A 15,247-nucleotide genomic window follows, 5' to 3' on the forward strand; every position below is an offset into this window, starting at 1 on the left:
ATTGATTATCATTTTGCTACACTATAATTTCCCATTTCCCTTTTATTTTTAAATGACGTTTGATAAACGACAACGGAGTGCGTGTTGTTTCCATGGCAAGATGAACATCCGGTTTTTTTTTTAACCATCCATAGCAACCGCAGCGCGTCTCCAAGTGAGTCCTTGGCAACCCAAACAGACGAGCACTAATGCGACACCAATGAGTTAGCTGGCGTTCTCCGTGCGGTTTTATCCTTTGAATTTGTATTGGTCTTTTTAAACTGAAACTGATTAATTAGCGATGTGTACGAAAATGAGAGCTTTTGAAACTTTGGCTAAAAAAGAACTGAAAACTGAGGGATTTACGGTGAAGTCCACCATGAAGAATTCAGTGGTAAGTTCATGGTTTATTTGTTATTCTTGTTTTGAACAATTTTATTTAGTGACTTGTTTTTTAAATGTATTTTTTCAGGGTGGGATGTTTGCGCATGTAACGTTAGGCATAACCATTGTAAATGATTCGTTGTGATAATGGCCTAGCACTAATGTTCTGTATTCTTCTGCTTCTACAAATGTGACTACAAATCTGTGTTAATGGTTTTAATGGTGCCTGTTTTAATGGGTTTGTGACTGGGTTAATGTCCTACTCTCTGACTTAAAAACCGCATTTCGGATGAAGCTGCAGTCACAGGTCATTTAATGAAATGATTTAGATGTTTGTGTGATATGTAATTTTAGCATCAATCATATTATTAAATGAAGAATTATCCTGTATAACGTTACTTCATTAATTCCGAGCAGTTTGTGATCAGAATTTCCACACTGATTCTCTTTAGAGTCTGGTGGGAATTGTGGGATGCTATTGCCAGCAGTATTTAATTGTTAGACACATAATGGGCAAAAAAATATTTAAATTCATAATGAAAATCCCTCAGACTGGGTATCAAGACATTTAGCTTTAAAGGTTAATTCACCCAAAAATTATCATTAATTACTCACCTCATGTCATTCCAAATCCGTAAGACTTTAGTTCATTTTCGGAACACAAATGATTTGATTAAATCTGAGAGCTTTCTGTCCCTTCAGACAGCTACTGTACGCAACTGAAACCTGGACGCTTCAAAAAGTACTTAAAGAGATCGTAAAAGTAATCCATATGAATTGAACAGTTTAGTGCAACATTTCTGAAGAGACTCGGTCGCTTTATATGCTGAACAGTTTGAATTTAGGCTTTTATTCATGTAAACATTCATCAACTCACACATCACTTGTGGTAAACCAACAGAAGCATAAGCATGTTCGCTTGACGTGCGAGAACTAGTGAGGTTCATTCTTGTGTGTTACGCAGCGCTTTTGAGCTTCCACAAGAGTTTTGTTATCGCGCAAGCAGGTTCGGTTGAGCGTTTGTTTATGTTCTCTGATCAATGTTTATATGTGAATAAAAGCCTAAATTCAATCGATTCATCATATAAAGCGATCGAGTCTCTTCAGAAATTTTGGACTAAACCGCTCAATTCATGTGGATTAGTTTTACGATCTGAACTTTTTGAAGTTTCAGTTGCATAGCTGTCAATGGAGGGACAGAAAGCTCTCAGATTTCATTAAAACAATCTAAGCCTTTAATCAGAGTGTAGGTGATGACATTCCTATGCAACAATTTTATTTTTGTATTCTATAGTCTATACTCTGAGTGGTAAAAACAAAAAGGACATTTGCTAACTTGACCAGGTTGGTCATGATTGGTAGCATTGTCCTGGATGTGCTACATTCTTCTGTATTTTTTTTTCTTTTCTTTTCTTTTCTTTTCTTTTCTTTTCTTTTCTTTTCTTTTCTTTTCTTTTCTTTTCTTTTCTTTTCACTCATATAGCCTTCTATCATCCACAAACAAACAGTCACTTCAAAATGGAGTTTCTGCTTGCTTAACACATATTTCATCACAATGTGGATCCCATTTTTCACTAGACAGCTGAACTGACAGTTACCCATCATTCTCATGCCCCACGACATCACCCCCATCAGTGCAGGCTTGGGGTATAATTGCCTAAAATGGGCTCATCTCTTGATAGCGTCTACTTGTTGGCCAGAGATGAAGATGTATTAGATGCCCGTAACAAGTATAAAAGCCCATCAGTTTAAACTGGCAGCTCTTATCGCCCTGTTGAAAGATAGTATTTTCTTATTTTAGACTGAATCTGTGCATTAGTTGAGAGAAGCATTTTCAAAAATAAGGACATAAAGATGGATTATTACAGTGGCCCAGTAGTGCACAACCAGGGCAGGACTTAGTGGGCTGGGGGCCCCTGGGCTTGAGTTTATGTTTGGGCCCTACTTACGCTACAAACATCATTATGGAGTAGCACAAATTACACACAAATTAAAATATGCTTTGAGGTTCCTAGAACAATTAATATGCAACATGCCTATAGTCAAAGTTTAGTGGTAGGCTAATATTAAATAGCTTAGTCATTATAATACAATAATGCAGGATGTGCTCTCTCGGTTGAGAGAAGATCAAAACTCTAAAGCCAAGAGAAAACAATATTTTTAAATTCATTGTCATAGCTATCGGTCGTCTTATGTCAGATGCTTAAATTTAATCAACAAATTCAATCAGAATGCAATTACACGGTGTATGGCTATTATGACCAAATAAAAGGAAGTCTTTGGAAGGAAGGGGGGCTTTGGGTGCTCGAGCCCCTGCCCTTTTTCAAAAATTAATCAAAAGTGCCCTTCTCAAACTAATATCAATGATAATATTGTGGTCAATCAAACAAAATGCATTTGATTATAATTAACATGATAATGTGTACAAAACTAAAGTATAAAGTAGCTAATAATTTCTGGATATCTGGTGTAACGACCGAGACAAGTCAGACACAAGTATTTGTTAGGCTATAGGTTAACAAATGATATTTAGAACTCACTCTGGGATCTGTGGCCCCATCCCCCCAACAGGGCAAGATCAGATAAGTTGGTTTTATGACTCTTAGCAATGTGAACAGGGCCCCTGCTCACAAGAAATACAGACATCAGAACAGACTTTCCTGCATTCATTTGAACTGATTAACATGAAATGAACATGCATTCCAGAACATTTTGTGAATGATTTACTGTCTTGTGTTGTGTCTTTTAATACTATTATCTGTTGATACTATTATCTCTTTGATTCTATGTATTTTATTATAGAACCAACGGTCAACGTAACCTCACGTATACCATGTTTGGTCTCTATAAATTGGTACTTTGAAGATCGAAATGATTGTGTACATGATATGCCGATAGCTGTGCAACATTAGTATTACAAGAATCTTTCTTCGTCATCAGAAACCAATCCAGCTGCCATTGCAAATGAGCACGCTTAGAACAAAGATTCATAAATCAACCACAGAGGAATCTTCCTGCTTGGAAATTCCACCCTTCTCATTGGTCAAGCACACCCAGAGAGCTGGGGCCTTTCTCAGGCTTTATTAGAGACAAATCCACAGTTACCCGCCTCTCCTCTTCTCTTCTGGCCTCTACTGCTGGGTAGAGGGCCCCAGCAGGCCGTGAGCACCGCCTGCCATCCTTTCACTCTCCCAAAGGGAGTCAGACTATCTTTTCTTCAATCCAACCAAGAAGAAAACTGTAACCTTACCACCACTCTTGCAACGATCAACTCTTGGCTTCTCTGTACGGCTGTTTTTTTCCACAGCCATGTGCTCACTCAGGAGAGAGAGGACTCTCTCAACCACAACAGCATCAAGGACAGCCTCAGGAGTTCAATGTCTTCATTCTGCTCTGCTTGCAACAAAGTCCATTTTACAATCTTGATCTTGTTACATGCTCTCAGCGCTGTAAATGCTAAGAAATAATTATTTTTCGGTGGCCATGAAAGATAGGCTATGCTTTTCTTAGAATAAATGAATAATCAAAAGAGTTCGTTGGAACTGCTTAATTGATTGTAATATTAATTTAGCTACCTAAAGTTAATCCAATTAATTGACCCAAATATTAATAATTAATCATAATTGATAATGACTAGTGCAAAATACCCGTGCAAAATCAGTTTTTGTGTGTGTTTTTAGTAATTGTTGGTTTGGTGTGATTGAATGCTCATTGTTACAATTACACAGAAAAAGTTCAGTGACATTTTTATTTGTGCATGGTAGAAAGCACACAGTGAACTCCGAGAAAACGCTATGCTTGAGCAAACAGTTTGTGAAAAGGCCACTACAAATGATGCCCGTGAAAGAGACTGTGAACGCATTGAATAGGATATGTTTAGTTGGTGAATAGCATAGGCTACTATTACACAGTAGCGTTAACGTTAAGCGCACCTGAATGAAATATAATATTCAGAAGTAAACAGCATAGCTGACATATAGATTCAGTTAACATCCACAAATGAATAAGCGTGTCGATTCAGGGAGCAGTGCAAAGTGCCCGTGCAAAATCAGTTTTTGTGTGTGTTTTTAGTAATTGTTGGTTTCTTGGTAAAGAAAACACATTTTTACTCAAATTAATCAAAATGGATTTATCACATTTTGGAACCAAACTATAATATTCAGAAGTAAACAGTGTAGCTGACAGATTGTCAGAATGTTTATTTTTAAACCACAACCTTCTTGGGGCTTCTTTGACCGATACAACCCTCTAGTGCCAGAATGTTTATTTTTAAACCACAACCTTTTAAAAATGATATATTTAACGATATCTTTAGCATTTCTCATCCAAACAACGTCAAACTTGGCACTGCACTTACTCGTGACCGTAGCGAGACACCTGTCAAGTTTGAAATCCATCGGACTAACGGTTCGAGAGATATGTGGTTAACAGACACACAGACAGACAGACACACAGACACACAGACAGACAGACGTTTCTGTAATTTATAGAGAGATGAGTTATTATTAATATTTCCCCTTTGAGCTAACTTGTTAAACTGGCATACAAGTTAACCGAACAAAAAAACCGAACGAAAACGGGTAAGGGATGGGGCCCCCTACTGGACGGGACCCATGGGTTGCAGCCCAGTCAAGCCCAATGTCCGGCCATGTGCACAACACAACGAAATTTAAAAAGCAAACATAAGTGCACAACACAACGAAATTAAGCCACGACACAACAAAATAAATCCACAACACAATTGAAATGAGCCACAACACACCGGAAATAAGCCAACACAACAGAATAATGCCACAACACAACAAAATAAAGCCGCAACACAACAAAATAAAGCCGCAATACAACGTAAATGCTCCCGCCACCAGAGGGCTCTTGGAGCGCGGTAAAGTTAGTTTTCCATGCCACTGTTCTATAGAGTCAGCAGTCTAAAAAATAATATCAACACCACGATTAGTTTTAACACTATGTAGCTAACCATTGCATATCGACATTTCTTAGCCTAATTCAAAATCATCTACGTGTGTTATAGCTGCATATTTATACTCTAGAATGCTTTGATGCGCTTCCACAGCGCATGATGCCTAAGGGAACGTCTGCCAATTCTTCCAAGTGGTTAAAACGTATAATTTGTATTATACCATGGTCTGGGTGAATACTTGATTCTGATTGGCTGCAGGGTGTCCATTAACCAGGGAAACCAAGTTATTGTTTGTAAAAACTTTAGATTTCGATTGTAAAACTAATTAAAATATAAACTAATGTTTTAAAAATGTGTTATTTGGCATGTGACCATGGTATAAGCTTGGTCTCTGCGCGTCGGACAGTTCACGCCTCGCCGTCGTCCATTAATACCTGACAATGGACACCTCGTCGGGCATTAATCCTTACTTAATTAAAATGACTTTTAACATTCAAAAACAGACATGTTCAAAATCCAAAGCTTGATTGTAAGACTGACTTAGCCTACTACAGGTGACTTTTTTCCAATACCTTCCTTCATGTAATTTACAGTAAACAATTATTTTTAGGAAACAACATTTCTGTAATATATTTGTATTGTATTATATATAGTTTTTTTTTCTTTTATCATGTTTTAAAGGTTGTTGTATGTTCCTAGTAACCAGACTGACTTACTACAGGTGAAATTGTGCCAATAGCTCCCTGTATGCACAGTACACAATTTGTTTTTTATAAAAACATTACTGTAATTCCCTGAAAGGTTTTTTTTTCATGTTTCAAAGCTTGTGGTAGGTTCCTAGTGACCAGACTGACTTATTACAGGTGAAATTGTGCCAATACATTTCTGTAATTCTTCAATTTACCAAATGGTTTTTATTTTTAATTATCAAATTATATTATAATAAATTATACGTTTTAACTAGGCTACTTGGTGGAATTGCCAGATATTCCCTTAGGGATCATGCACTGTGGAAGCAGTTCAAAGCATTCTCGAGTATAAATACGCATGCTATAATTCATGTAGGTGATTTTGAAGTAATATTTTATGTCGATATACAATGGTTAGGCCTATATACTGTTAAAACCAATCCTGGTATTGATATCTTAAGACTGCCGACTCTAGGCTATAGAACAGTGGCATGGAAAACAAACTTTACCGAGAGCCCTCTGATGGTCAGGAGCATTTCCGTTGAGTTGCGGCTTTATTTTGTTGTTTTGTGGCTTTATTTCGTTGTGTTGTGTCTTATTTCCGTTGTGTTGTGGCTTATATCCGTTGTGTTGTGGTTTATTTCCGTTGTGTTGTACATTTTTCTTTGTGTTGTGGATTCATTCTGTTGTGTTGTGGCTTAATTTCGTTGTGTTGTGAACTTATGTTTGCTTTTTAAATTTCGTTATGTTGTGCACTACTGGGCCACCGTAGATTATAGAAATAATCTGACAGATTATAAAAAATTACATTCATGGAGGCCTCAGTTTTGTGTCCTATACCAGAGCTGCATTTGTTACAGCCACACACCATGAAATGAACTATTTCACAACATGGATTGTGTTAATTTATTATCTGTATTTATGATCACAACTATTAACACATGCACAGACACACACATGTCATTTAGCCAACAGTCACTTTTCACTAATGAGCCTGTTTAGCATCTGTATGTGACTAATTAATTACCCTCCTTAACCCATGGCTAAACCCTCGCTCCTGTGCTTAAACTGACCTAAATTTCCCCCATGTGCTAATTAAGGTTGTGATCTAAAGTGTGGTCTCTCACAGGAGATGCTGGGTTGTTGAGGGCATGTCTATTAATTTATGACTGTTCTTCATTATAGCCATCAACTCACTTCAGTATGACAACCAACTAAGTTTAAGTCTTTCCTGGAGCCAAACAGCTGTTTTGTTTCATTATTGTTCTGCTCAGAATATGCAGATATATTTCGGACCATACAGTTTTCCTAAAACTTCATCTCTAAGTGCACAGAGTTAGAGACTGCAACAGACTGCGTCAGGCAACAGACATAGACAGGCTGACCGAAAAAACCCCAAAAAACAGACATGGTGCCTGTTGCTATCTGTCGGTGCAGTGTGAATTGGCCTTTAAATGTAACCAGTATTGGCCTTTAGATAGTGACCAGTGGCTTTTTTAAGAAACTCAACTAAAGAACAACCAACAACATAAAAGAATCATAAAAGTAGGTCACATGACTTGTGTTTTCTGTTCTGAGGAAATACACGATGATAGATTTTTTTTGGGCAAACTATTCCTTTTCCACTTCTAAAGACTTTTCTGATATATTTAAGATATTTTATGGTCCTTTTGCATCCTTTTTGAAGCATGAAAGCTTCCCATTCATTTTAATTGCATGGAAAAATCTCATCTAGTGCACTCTTCAAAATGTCATTGTGTTCCATGGAAGATAGTGGAATGACATGAGTGTGAATAAGATTGCACAGTTAACACAGACTGCATATTTGTATTCCAATGCATCAATTATTTTCTATAGTTTTTCTATGTAAACATGCTAGATTGATGTCTTTGACAATTCTAAATACTAGTGCAAAATGCCCGTGCAAAATCAGATTTTGTGTGCAAAATCAGATTTTGTGTGCAAAATCAGTTTTTGTGTGTGTTTTTAGTAATTGTTGGTTTGGTGTGTTTGAGTGCTCATTGTTACAAATGCACAGCAAAAGTTAAGTGACATTTTTATTTGTGCATGGTAGAAAGCACACAGTGAACTCCGAGAAAACGCTATGCTTGAACAAACAGTTTGTGAATAGGCTACTACAAATGATGCCCGTGAAAGAGACTGTGAATGCATTGAATAGGATATGTTTAGTTGGTGAATAGCATAGGCTACTATTACACAGTAGCGATAGCGTTAAGCGCACCAGGATGAAATATAATATTCAGAAGTAAACAGCATAGCTGACTTACAGATTCAGTTAACATCCACAAATGGATAAGCGCGTCGATTCAGGGAGCAGTGCAAAGTGCCCGTGCAAAATCAGTTTTTGTGTGTGTTTTTAGTAATTGTTGGTTTGGTGTATTTGAGTGCTCATTACAATTACACAGCAAAAGTTCAGTGACATTTTTATTTGTGCATGGTAGAAAGCAAATACTGATACTGACATAATGACATACAATAAATGTGGAAAATTGAACTACACGATTCAGGGAGCAGGCTACACAGTAAACTCTGAGCTACTTAAGCTCCACTGCTTTCTTCAAACCTCTCTGTGAGGGTCAAAAGCCAGAGCTTTTGTGCTTCTTTTACCAATATATATTTAAAGATATCTTTAGCATTTCTAATCCAAACAACGTCAAACTTGGCACTGCACTTACTCGTGCCCGTAGCGAGACACCTGTCAAATTTTAAATCCATCGGACTAATGGTTCGAGAGATATGCGAATAACACACACACACACACACACACACACACACACGCACACACACACACACACACACACACAGACAGACAGACAGACAGACAGACAGACAGACAGACAGAAAGACGTTCCCATAATTTATAGATAGATATAATATACAGAAGTAAACAGCGTAGGTGACTTACAGATTCAGTTAACATCCACAAATGAATAAGCGCGACGATTCAGAGAGCAGGCTACACAGTGAACTCTGAAAAAATGCTACGCTTGAGCAAACAGTTTGTGAATAGGTTTCTACAATGGCTGTGAATAAACTATAATATTCAGAAGTAAACAGTGTAGCTGACAGAGTGTTTATGTCAGAATGTTTATTTTTAAACCACAACCTTCTTGGGGCTTCTTTGACCGATACCAGAGCCATATAGAGAGAGAGTTGCGACAACTCCATTGACAACAATGGAACGCTTTTTTTACAGCAATGGCGGCTCGTAGAGCCTCTCAATAGTTCCCGGAAGTAACAACAGCGCGGTAGAACAGACCGTTTGTGATGCACTTTTAAAAGGTAAGACGTTTAAAGAATAAGATTGTATATTATCAGTACATCTGAATCAAATAAACTTGTGTTTTAAAGCATGCTAGTTGATTCCGAAGCACTTCCTGGAACTATCTGAGGTCTACGCGAATCACGTGACAACGAAGCATTTTGAACTTCCGTTGTCGCAACTCTCTCTCTCTATGGCTCTGACCGATACAACCCTCTAATGTCAGAATATTTATTTTTAAACCACAACCTTCTAAGTGCTTCTTTTACTGATATATTTAACGATATCTTTTGTATTTCTAATCCAAACAACGTCAAACTTGGCACTGCACTTACTCGTGCCCGTAGTGAGACACCTGTCGAGTTTGAAATCCATCGGACTAACGGTTCGAGAGATATGCGAATAACAGACATACAGACACACATACAGACACACAGACAGACAGACAGACAGACAGACAGACGTTTCTGTAATTTATAGATTTAAGAGTTAAAAGTAGTTGGGCAATTCCAGCGTTATGGACGTGACATTTGCAGTCAAAACTTGAATTTTTAATTCTCAGAAAATGCATTTAATACCAATAAATTGTAAACATCTGTTTATATTTCCATACTACCTTAATAAAGGAGTCCAGACATTAGAAAAATATCAGTCTACGCATGCGTTTTATATTTAATATGAGGGAAATACACATGCGTTACGGACGTGACAAAAAAAATCTCTAACTTTTTGTTGCCAAAATATTTTTTAGTAATTCTGTGAATTACACTGCGCAAACCAAAAGTAATAGTACCCACCGAATGAAGAAGGGTTGGCTCTCCACAGAACATAAAATATTCATTTTATGTTATTTTTCGTTTTCGCATTTATGAGGAAAAAACAATGTTACGGACGTGACGTTACGGACGTGACCGCTCTGAAAGCGGCACTAAATACTGCTTTAAACCGTTCACAGAGACCTCAAACAGGCATTTAAAACACCAAATATTAAGGATTGGCATTATAAGCAAAAATAATATTCGATGTTTGTTCGAAAATCGTACCTCTCCCCCAACATGCTCACCGGTAAGACGTGTTCACTCAAATCCAGCTCCAACATTACATTTGAGTAGGCATTTAGTCTCATATTAATGTTTAAATAAAATAATTGTATTTTTTATTTCATATGTTGATTATATGAAAGGATAACAGCATGAGTAAGATCATAAGATGCAAATATATCGGATACGGACCATATCATACGGTATATCAGTGGGCAGACATGATTTTGACCAATTCTTTAGTTTTTTTTAGTTTTTTTGTAGAAAGCCTTTCTTTAATGTGAATTTCGTTTTGTATAAATTGTATCTTAATTTTAATCAATGTTTCATCAACCAAGTGCCTGGATTTTTTTAAATAAGAAGAAAATAGGCTATAGCAGACAATATAATCAGGACACAGAGGCGCCGTCGCGTGAAGTGGAGCGCGCCTCATAAATGAACCGAAACTCCGCGTATAATGTAGGCTACTTGCCTCACATACCTGAGAAATATATCTATAGGACGTCTGAAATGTCTACTTTTAAACTACTTTTAAGTCGTGAGTCAAAATGATTGCAATATCACTGTTATTTTGTCAGCTTGATCGCGGGATTATGATGAATATTCATGTTTTAACCAAGAGGGAAAAACGCGACATCCCGAAGGAAGTGTCCTATGGCTATAAGACATGCTCTTCTTTAAGTTGTACTGTATCATATACTACCTTCTGATATTCATATTTCGTTCTGTAACTGGCAGAGGAAGAGAAGATCCGTTAATGTGCGCTTTATCCGCCGCGCACTGAGGCGATATACAGAAATATACCACGCCGTATTAAAGAGCGGTCTCTATTGTTTACATTTTGTTATAAAATAGACTGAATTTGAAAGTTGAGACATTTTTTCATATTAAAACTAACAAAGCACAAATATTATTGCGATTATTGGATATGCACTGAATATATGTTAAGCCTGAAACCGATCACAAGTGCATATGATTTGATGTGAAGCGTCCGTAACGGTCACGTCCGTAACGCATTATTATGGTTGTTCAAAGCAAAGTAGTGGAATGAAATGTCGATCCTAGTAAGCATAAACATAGTTTAGCTTTGCATATAAAGTTTCAAGTTATTTGCATTTATAATTGTTATATTATATAAACTTAATCTTTAAAACGTTACGGACGTGACAAAGCACTGAAGCGTCCAGACCTCTTTATTAAAGCCCTTATAAATTCAACAGGCAGTGCTGTTATGACCAAATTAGTATATTTATTTCTCAGGCATGCCTCCATCTTTCAGCAAAATGCTTTATGTTCAAATTAAGTTTTTAAAAGGGGGGTCTTTGATACCTCTTTTGAAAGCATGAAATATGGCTGGTTGAAATTAAAATTTTAGCATTGTTGCTCACCTCATATGTGGTGGAAAAACAAGGCAATTTTCTTAAAATTTCTGATACAGCACATTAATACAGTATATTACAGACCTAAATGGACAACTTAAAAGGGGTTTTGATCTTTAGGTAAAAACTTTATTTTTTCATGGTAAGGATGACCTTTGCGTGGAATTGCCCAGTTCACCAATGTGTCTCTAGACCTTGAATTTTTTTTCATTCCACTTCCCTATGTTTCATGTTTTTTTTTTAAATGCAAAAACACATTTTGTTAGCCTAGAAATCTAGACGCACCCTAGCGGCAGCAAAATGTATTTTGCAGCCAGGGCAGTCTAGCAACTCTCCATTGACTTTCGAGCTGCAAAAACCTAAATTTGGTCACGCCAATCACATCGTGTATAGAGTAGGTGGGGCTAGGGCTGTCGCGATAACCGCAATATCGCAGTACCGCGCTATTGACAAGCCAACCGCAGAGGAATTCAAGTAACCGCAGCAACCGCGATATTCACGTCTTTTCTTTTTTCATAAGGCGAAACCCTTCTTGTTTTGAACTTCGTGCATGTGTATTGAATGTTAAATAAGTTAATAATGATAATAAGACGTGGTGATCATGGTTTTATCATGGTGATTTGTACAGAGGCTTCGTGGATTTGCACTTAAGCCTAAACAGACTGTGAATGAGAGAGATCGACTGAGCGCGTGCGATTACCTGCGTCTGTATTTGAGGTCAAGTCATACTCGTGAAAAGGTTGCCGTGTCCAAGGAAAGATAAATATTTGTCCTGTCATCCTTTTAACGTTTAAAATAAAGGGTATTTACCATGAATGGCATCAGCGACAGCGCTGGTCAGCATCCACAGCGCAAGGAACTCGCGGTCGCGGGAAACAAAACTCAGTGAGTCACGCATTGAATCAATGCCATTTGTCTCTATTAAGTGAAGCTTCAGTGTTACCCATGCGACGCATTGCTGGTCAGCTGAGCCTTGAAAAGTGGAGCTCAAAGTTAAAAATAATTAACCTTGTTTCACTACTATCTTTTAATGAATCAATCAGCGTTTTTGAACGTGTTGTTGAATGAATGGTTTAATGACTCACTCAAAGACAGTCCGTTGCCGTAACAACTGCGCTCTGAGTGACAGGCTTTCAATGCGCAGAGACGCTGTTTAGATTCGGTTTATTTTATTTTTTTACAGTCTATGGTTTATTGGTTACTGAAAATGTACTCGTTTTTGTGCATGCTGACCACATCATGACACTTATTTATATAGCAACAAATAAATCAAAATAAATTAATAAATGCGGTAAAACCGCATATCGCGCTATTGAGCCACTCAAAATTACCGCAAGGGAAAATCCTTCACCGCGACAGCCCTAGGTGGGGCGGGCTTAACATAATGACGACAGAGTTGCGACGGTTACTGCATTCTTAATTTTTGTCTGCCTGATTTTTTCTGGTTTTGCCGGCCAGATATGGCAAAAGTTGAATCTATCAACTAGCTCCGCTGTTGGGAAAACGCTCTGGTTGGTTGAAGCGCTGTCCTATTGCGTACAGAGTGAATTTGAAAGACAGCCGTTTATCCCGCCCCTCGGATTGAGCCGTGTCTATGGTGAGTTGCCAGACCCAACATCTTGATGTAGGTCTGGCTTGCCAGGCTAACATTTTGTGTAAATGGCCCCTAAATGATGACATCATTTTTTTTTTGTGCCAAACTTTTTCTTTGTACTAAGAATTCTTTCTGTCTGATTGGACTAGCTCTGTTTAACGAATGTGGGACATGGCATTAGAAGTTCCATTAGTGAAGGAGCATCTTGTGCATGACATATTCTAAAGATACAGCAGTCAAGGTAAAAATAGTTCAACTTAAACGTATTTCACATTTTTAAAATGAAAAAAACACGTTTTGTGTGAATGGCCCCCAAATGATGTCACCATGATTCCCTTTATACTTTTGCAAAGATTCTAAATTATAAATCTGTTAAAATTGGATGGCTGAGTGGACCAACTCTGTTTGTGGAATGTGGGACATGGCAGAAATAACTTGCTGTCTGTAAATTGTGCGGAGATTATCGTCATCTGCACATCGACACGGTTCTGCTTTCAAAGCTGCTAATCTACATCATATTGAAACAGCAGCCCACATATCCTACTGGCTGCATTAAACATTTAGAGGTGTGTTGCTCATTATGTGTGTAAGAGGTAGAAGAGTCACTGGCTGATTCATCCAACAGTCACATCCTCTCTCTGATGGCAAGCTCATCACCGGGAGACGATTAATATCTCCCATACCGCTCTGTGTGCTTAGAAATGCAAGGCGGGGGAATGCTCTGCTAAGTTCGTTATACAACAAAGCGTGTCACCCAGTCTGTGCTGCGTGCACTTCCATGTGCACACAGATTTTCAATACACGTACGTCTCCTGTCAAACTCACCAGCAGTTAATCTTCAAGTGTTGTCTTTTCGATAACACAATGCCTTTCATTAGCACCAGAAAGAGAAAGAGAAGAAGAGAGGGAGAAAATATTTTTTCCATGTCATTCTGTATTCTCCTTCATTTTTATGTTTGTTCGCTGTGTAAATTAAAGGGATAGTTCACCCAAAAATGAAAATTACCCCATGATTTACTTGGGGTAAAGCCATCCTAGGTGTAAAACTTTATCGACTAGTCAAGTCAAGTCACCTTCATTTATATAGTGCTTTTAACAATATGGATTGTTTCAAAGCAGCTTTACAGTGATAATAGGAAATTACCGTAACAGATTGTTTAGGCTTTACTGCAGCTCTAGAATAAAGTTATTGTCCAGCTAAAGTTAGTTTTGACTAATTGATTCACTTCCATTGTGAAGATCATTATTTATTAGGGGCCGCTTATACAACACCGTTCTAACTGGAAAAATCCTTAACGCGCTCCGGCCGCTCATCCGCACAAAACAGTGGTGTCTCGAGAACACACTCCCTGAAATAGGTTTGAAGGTGCAAACGATTATCCGTTATCTCTGCGCAAAACTCAAAAACACAAACCCGTTAAAACACAGACGTCGCGCACATGAGCATTAGCCTACGTGTTCAGTCCAAAGGTATGCGCGTTTGAATGTATATGTGGGTAGGTGTATAGTCCTTCTTTACAAATCAACCCTCAATAAACTACTTGTCTGGCCTTAAAATTTATAATACAGAAATCTTTGTCGCGTCTGAGTAGCCATGCAAACCGGAATTATCACGACAACATTTTATCTGTACTGAGGTAAAGGGATGGGAAGGAGGCCTTCACAGGGGATGGACTGGTTGACTCTTCAGGACTGCATTGTCATCGTTTCCAGGCGCAGGTCCTTTATCAGATCTGGATACGGCCTGGATCCGGCGGACTGTGGTAAACCTCGGATAAACAGAGAGACTAATATTAGCGTAGACGCCATCCTTCTTATGATGTAACAAGTACATCAGGATTTATGGGGAGTGTTCCCGGTTCCGGCTGACCTAATCTATGCAGCCTAACATTGAATTATAGAAGTCTATAATGTGTTATGTGTATGCTAGGCCAAAGAGATGTCTAGATTTGAACTGACAGAGTGTGTCTGCTTCCCGGAC

General features: G+C 38.0%; 1 protein-coding gene across 2 annotated transcripts in view; it reads left to right on the forward strand.

Annotated features, from left to right (window-relative positions):
* pacrg (PARK2 co-regulated) overlaps positions 1–15,247 on the forward strand; it is a 160,805-nt gene that overhangs the window by 49,443 nt on the left and 96,115 nt on the right. The window contains exon 1 of one of the 2 annotated variants that reach the window (XM_079854303.1): positions 165–373. The exons of the other annotated variant lie outside the window; for it this stretch is intronic. Within the exon in view, the coding sequence (XP_079710429.1) occupies positions 281–373 (93 nt within the window). The 5' untranslated portion in view covers positions 165–280. Of the gene's footprint in view, positions 1–164; positions 374–15,247 lie in introns of those variants that run through there. 2 annotated transcript variants of the gene reach the window in all.

The sequence above is a fragment of the Squalius cephalus genome (genome assembly GCF_949319135.1).
Source record: "Squalius cephalus genome assembly, chromosome: 20".
NCBI classification, from domain to species: Eukaryota; Metazoa; Chordata; class Actinopteri; order Cypriniformes; family Leuciscidae; genus Squalius; species Squalius cephalus.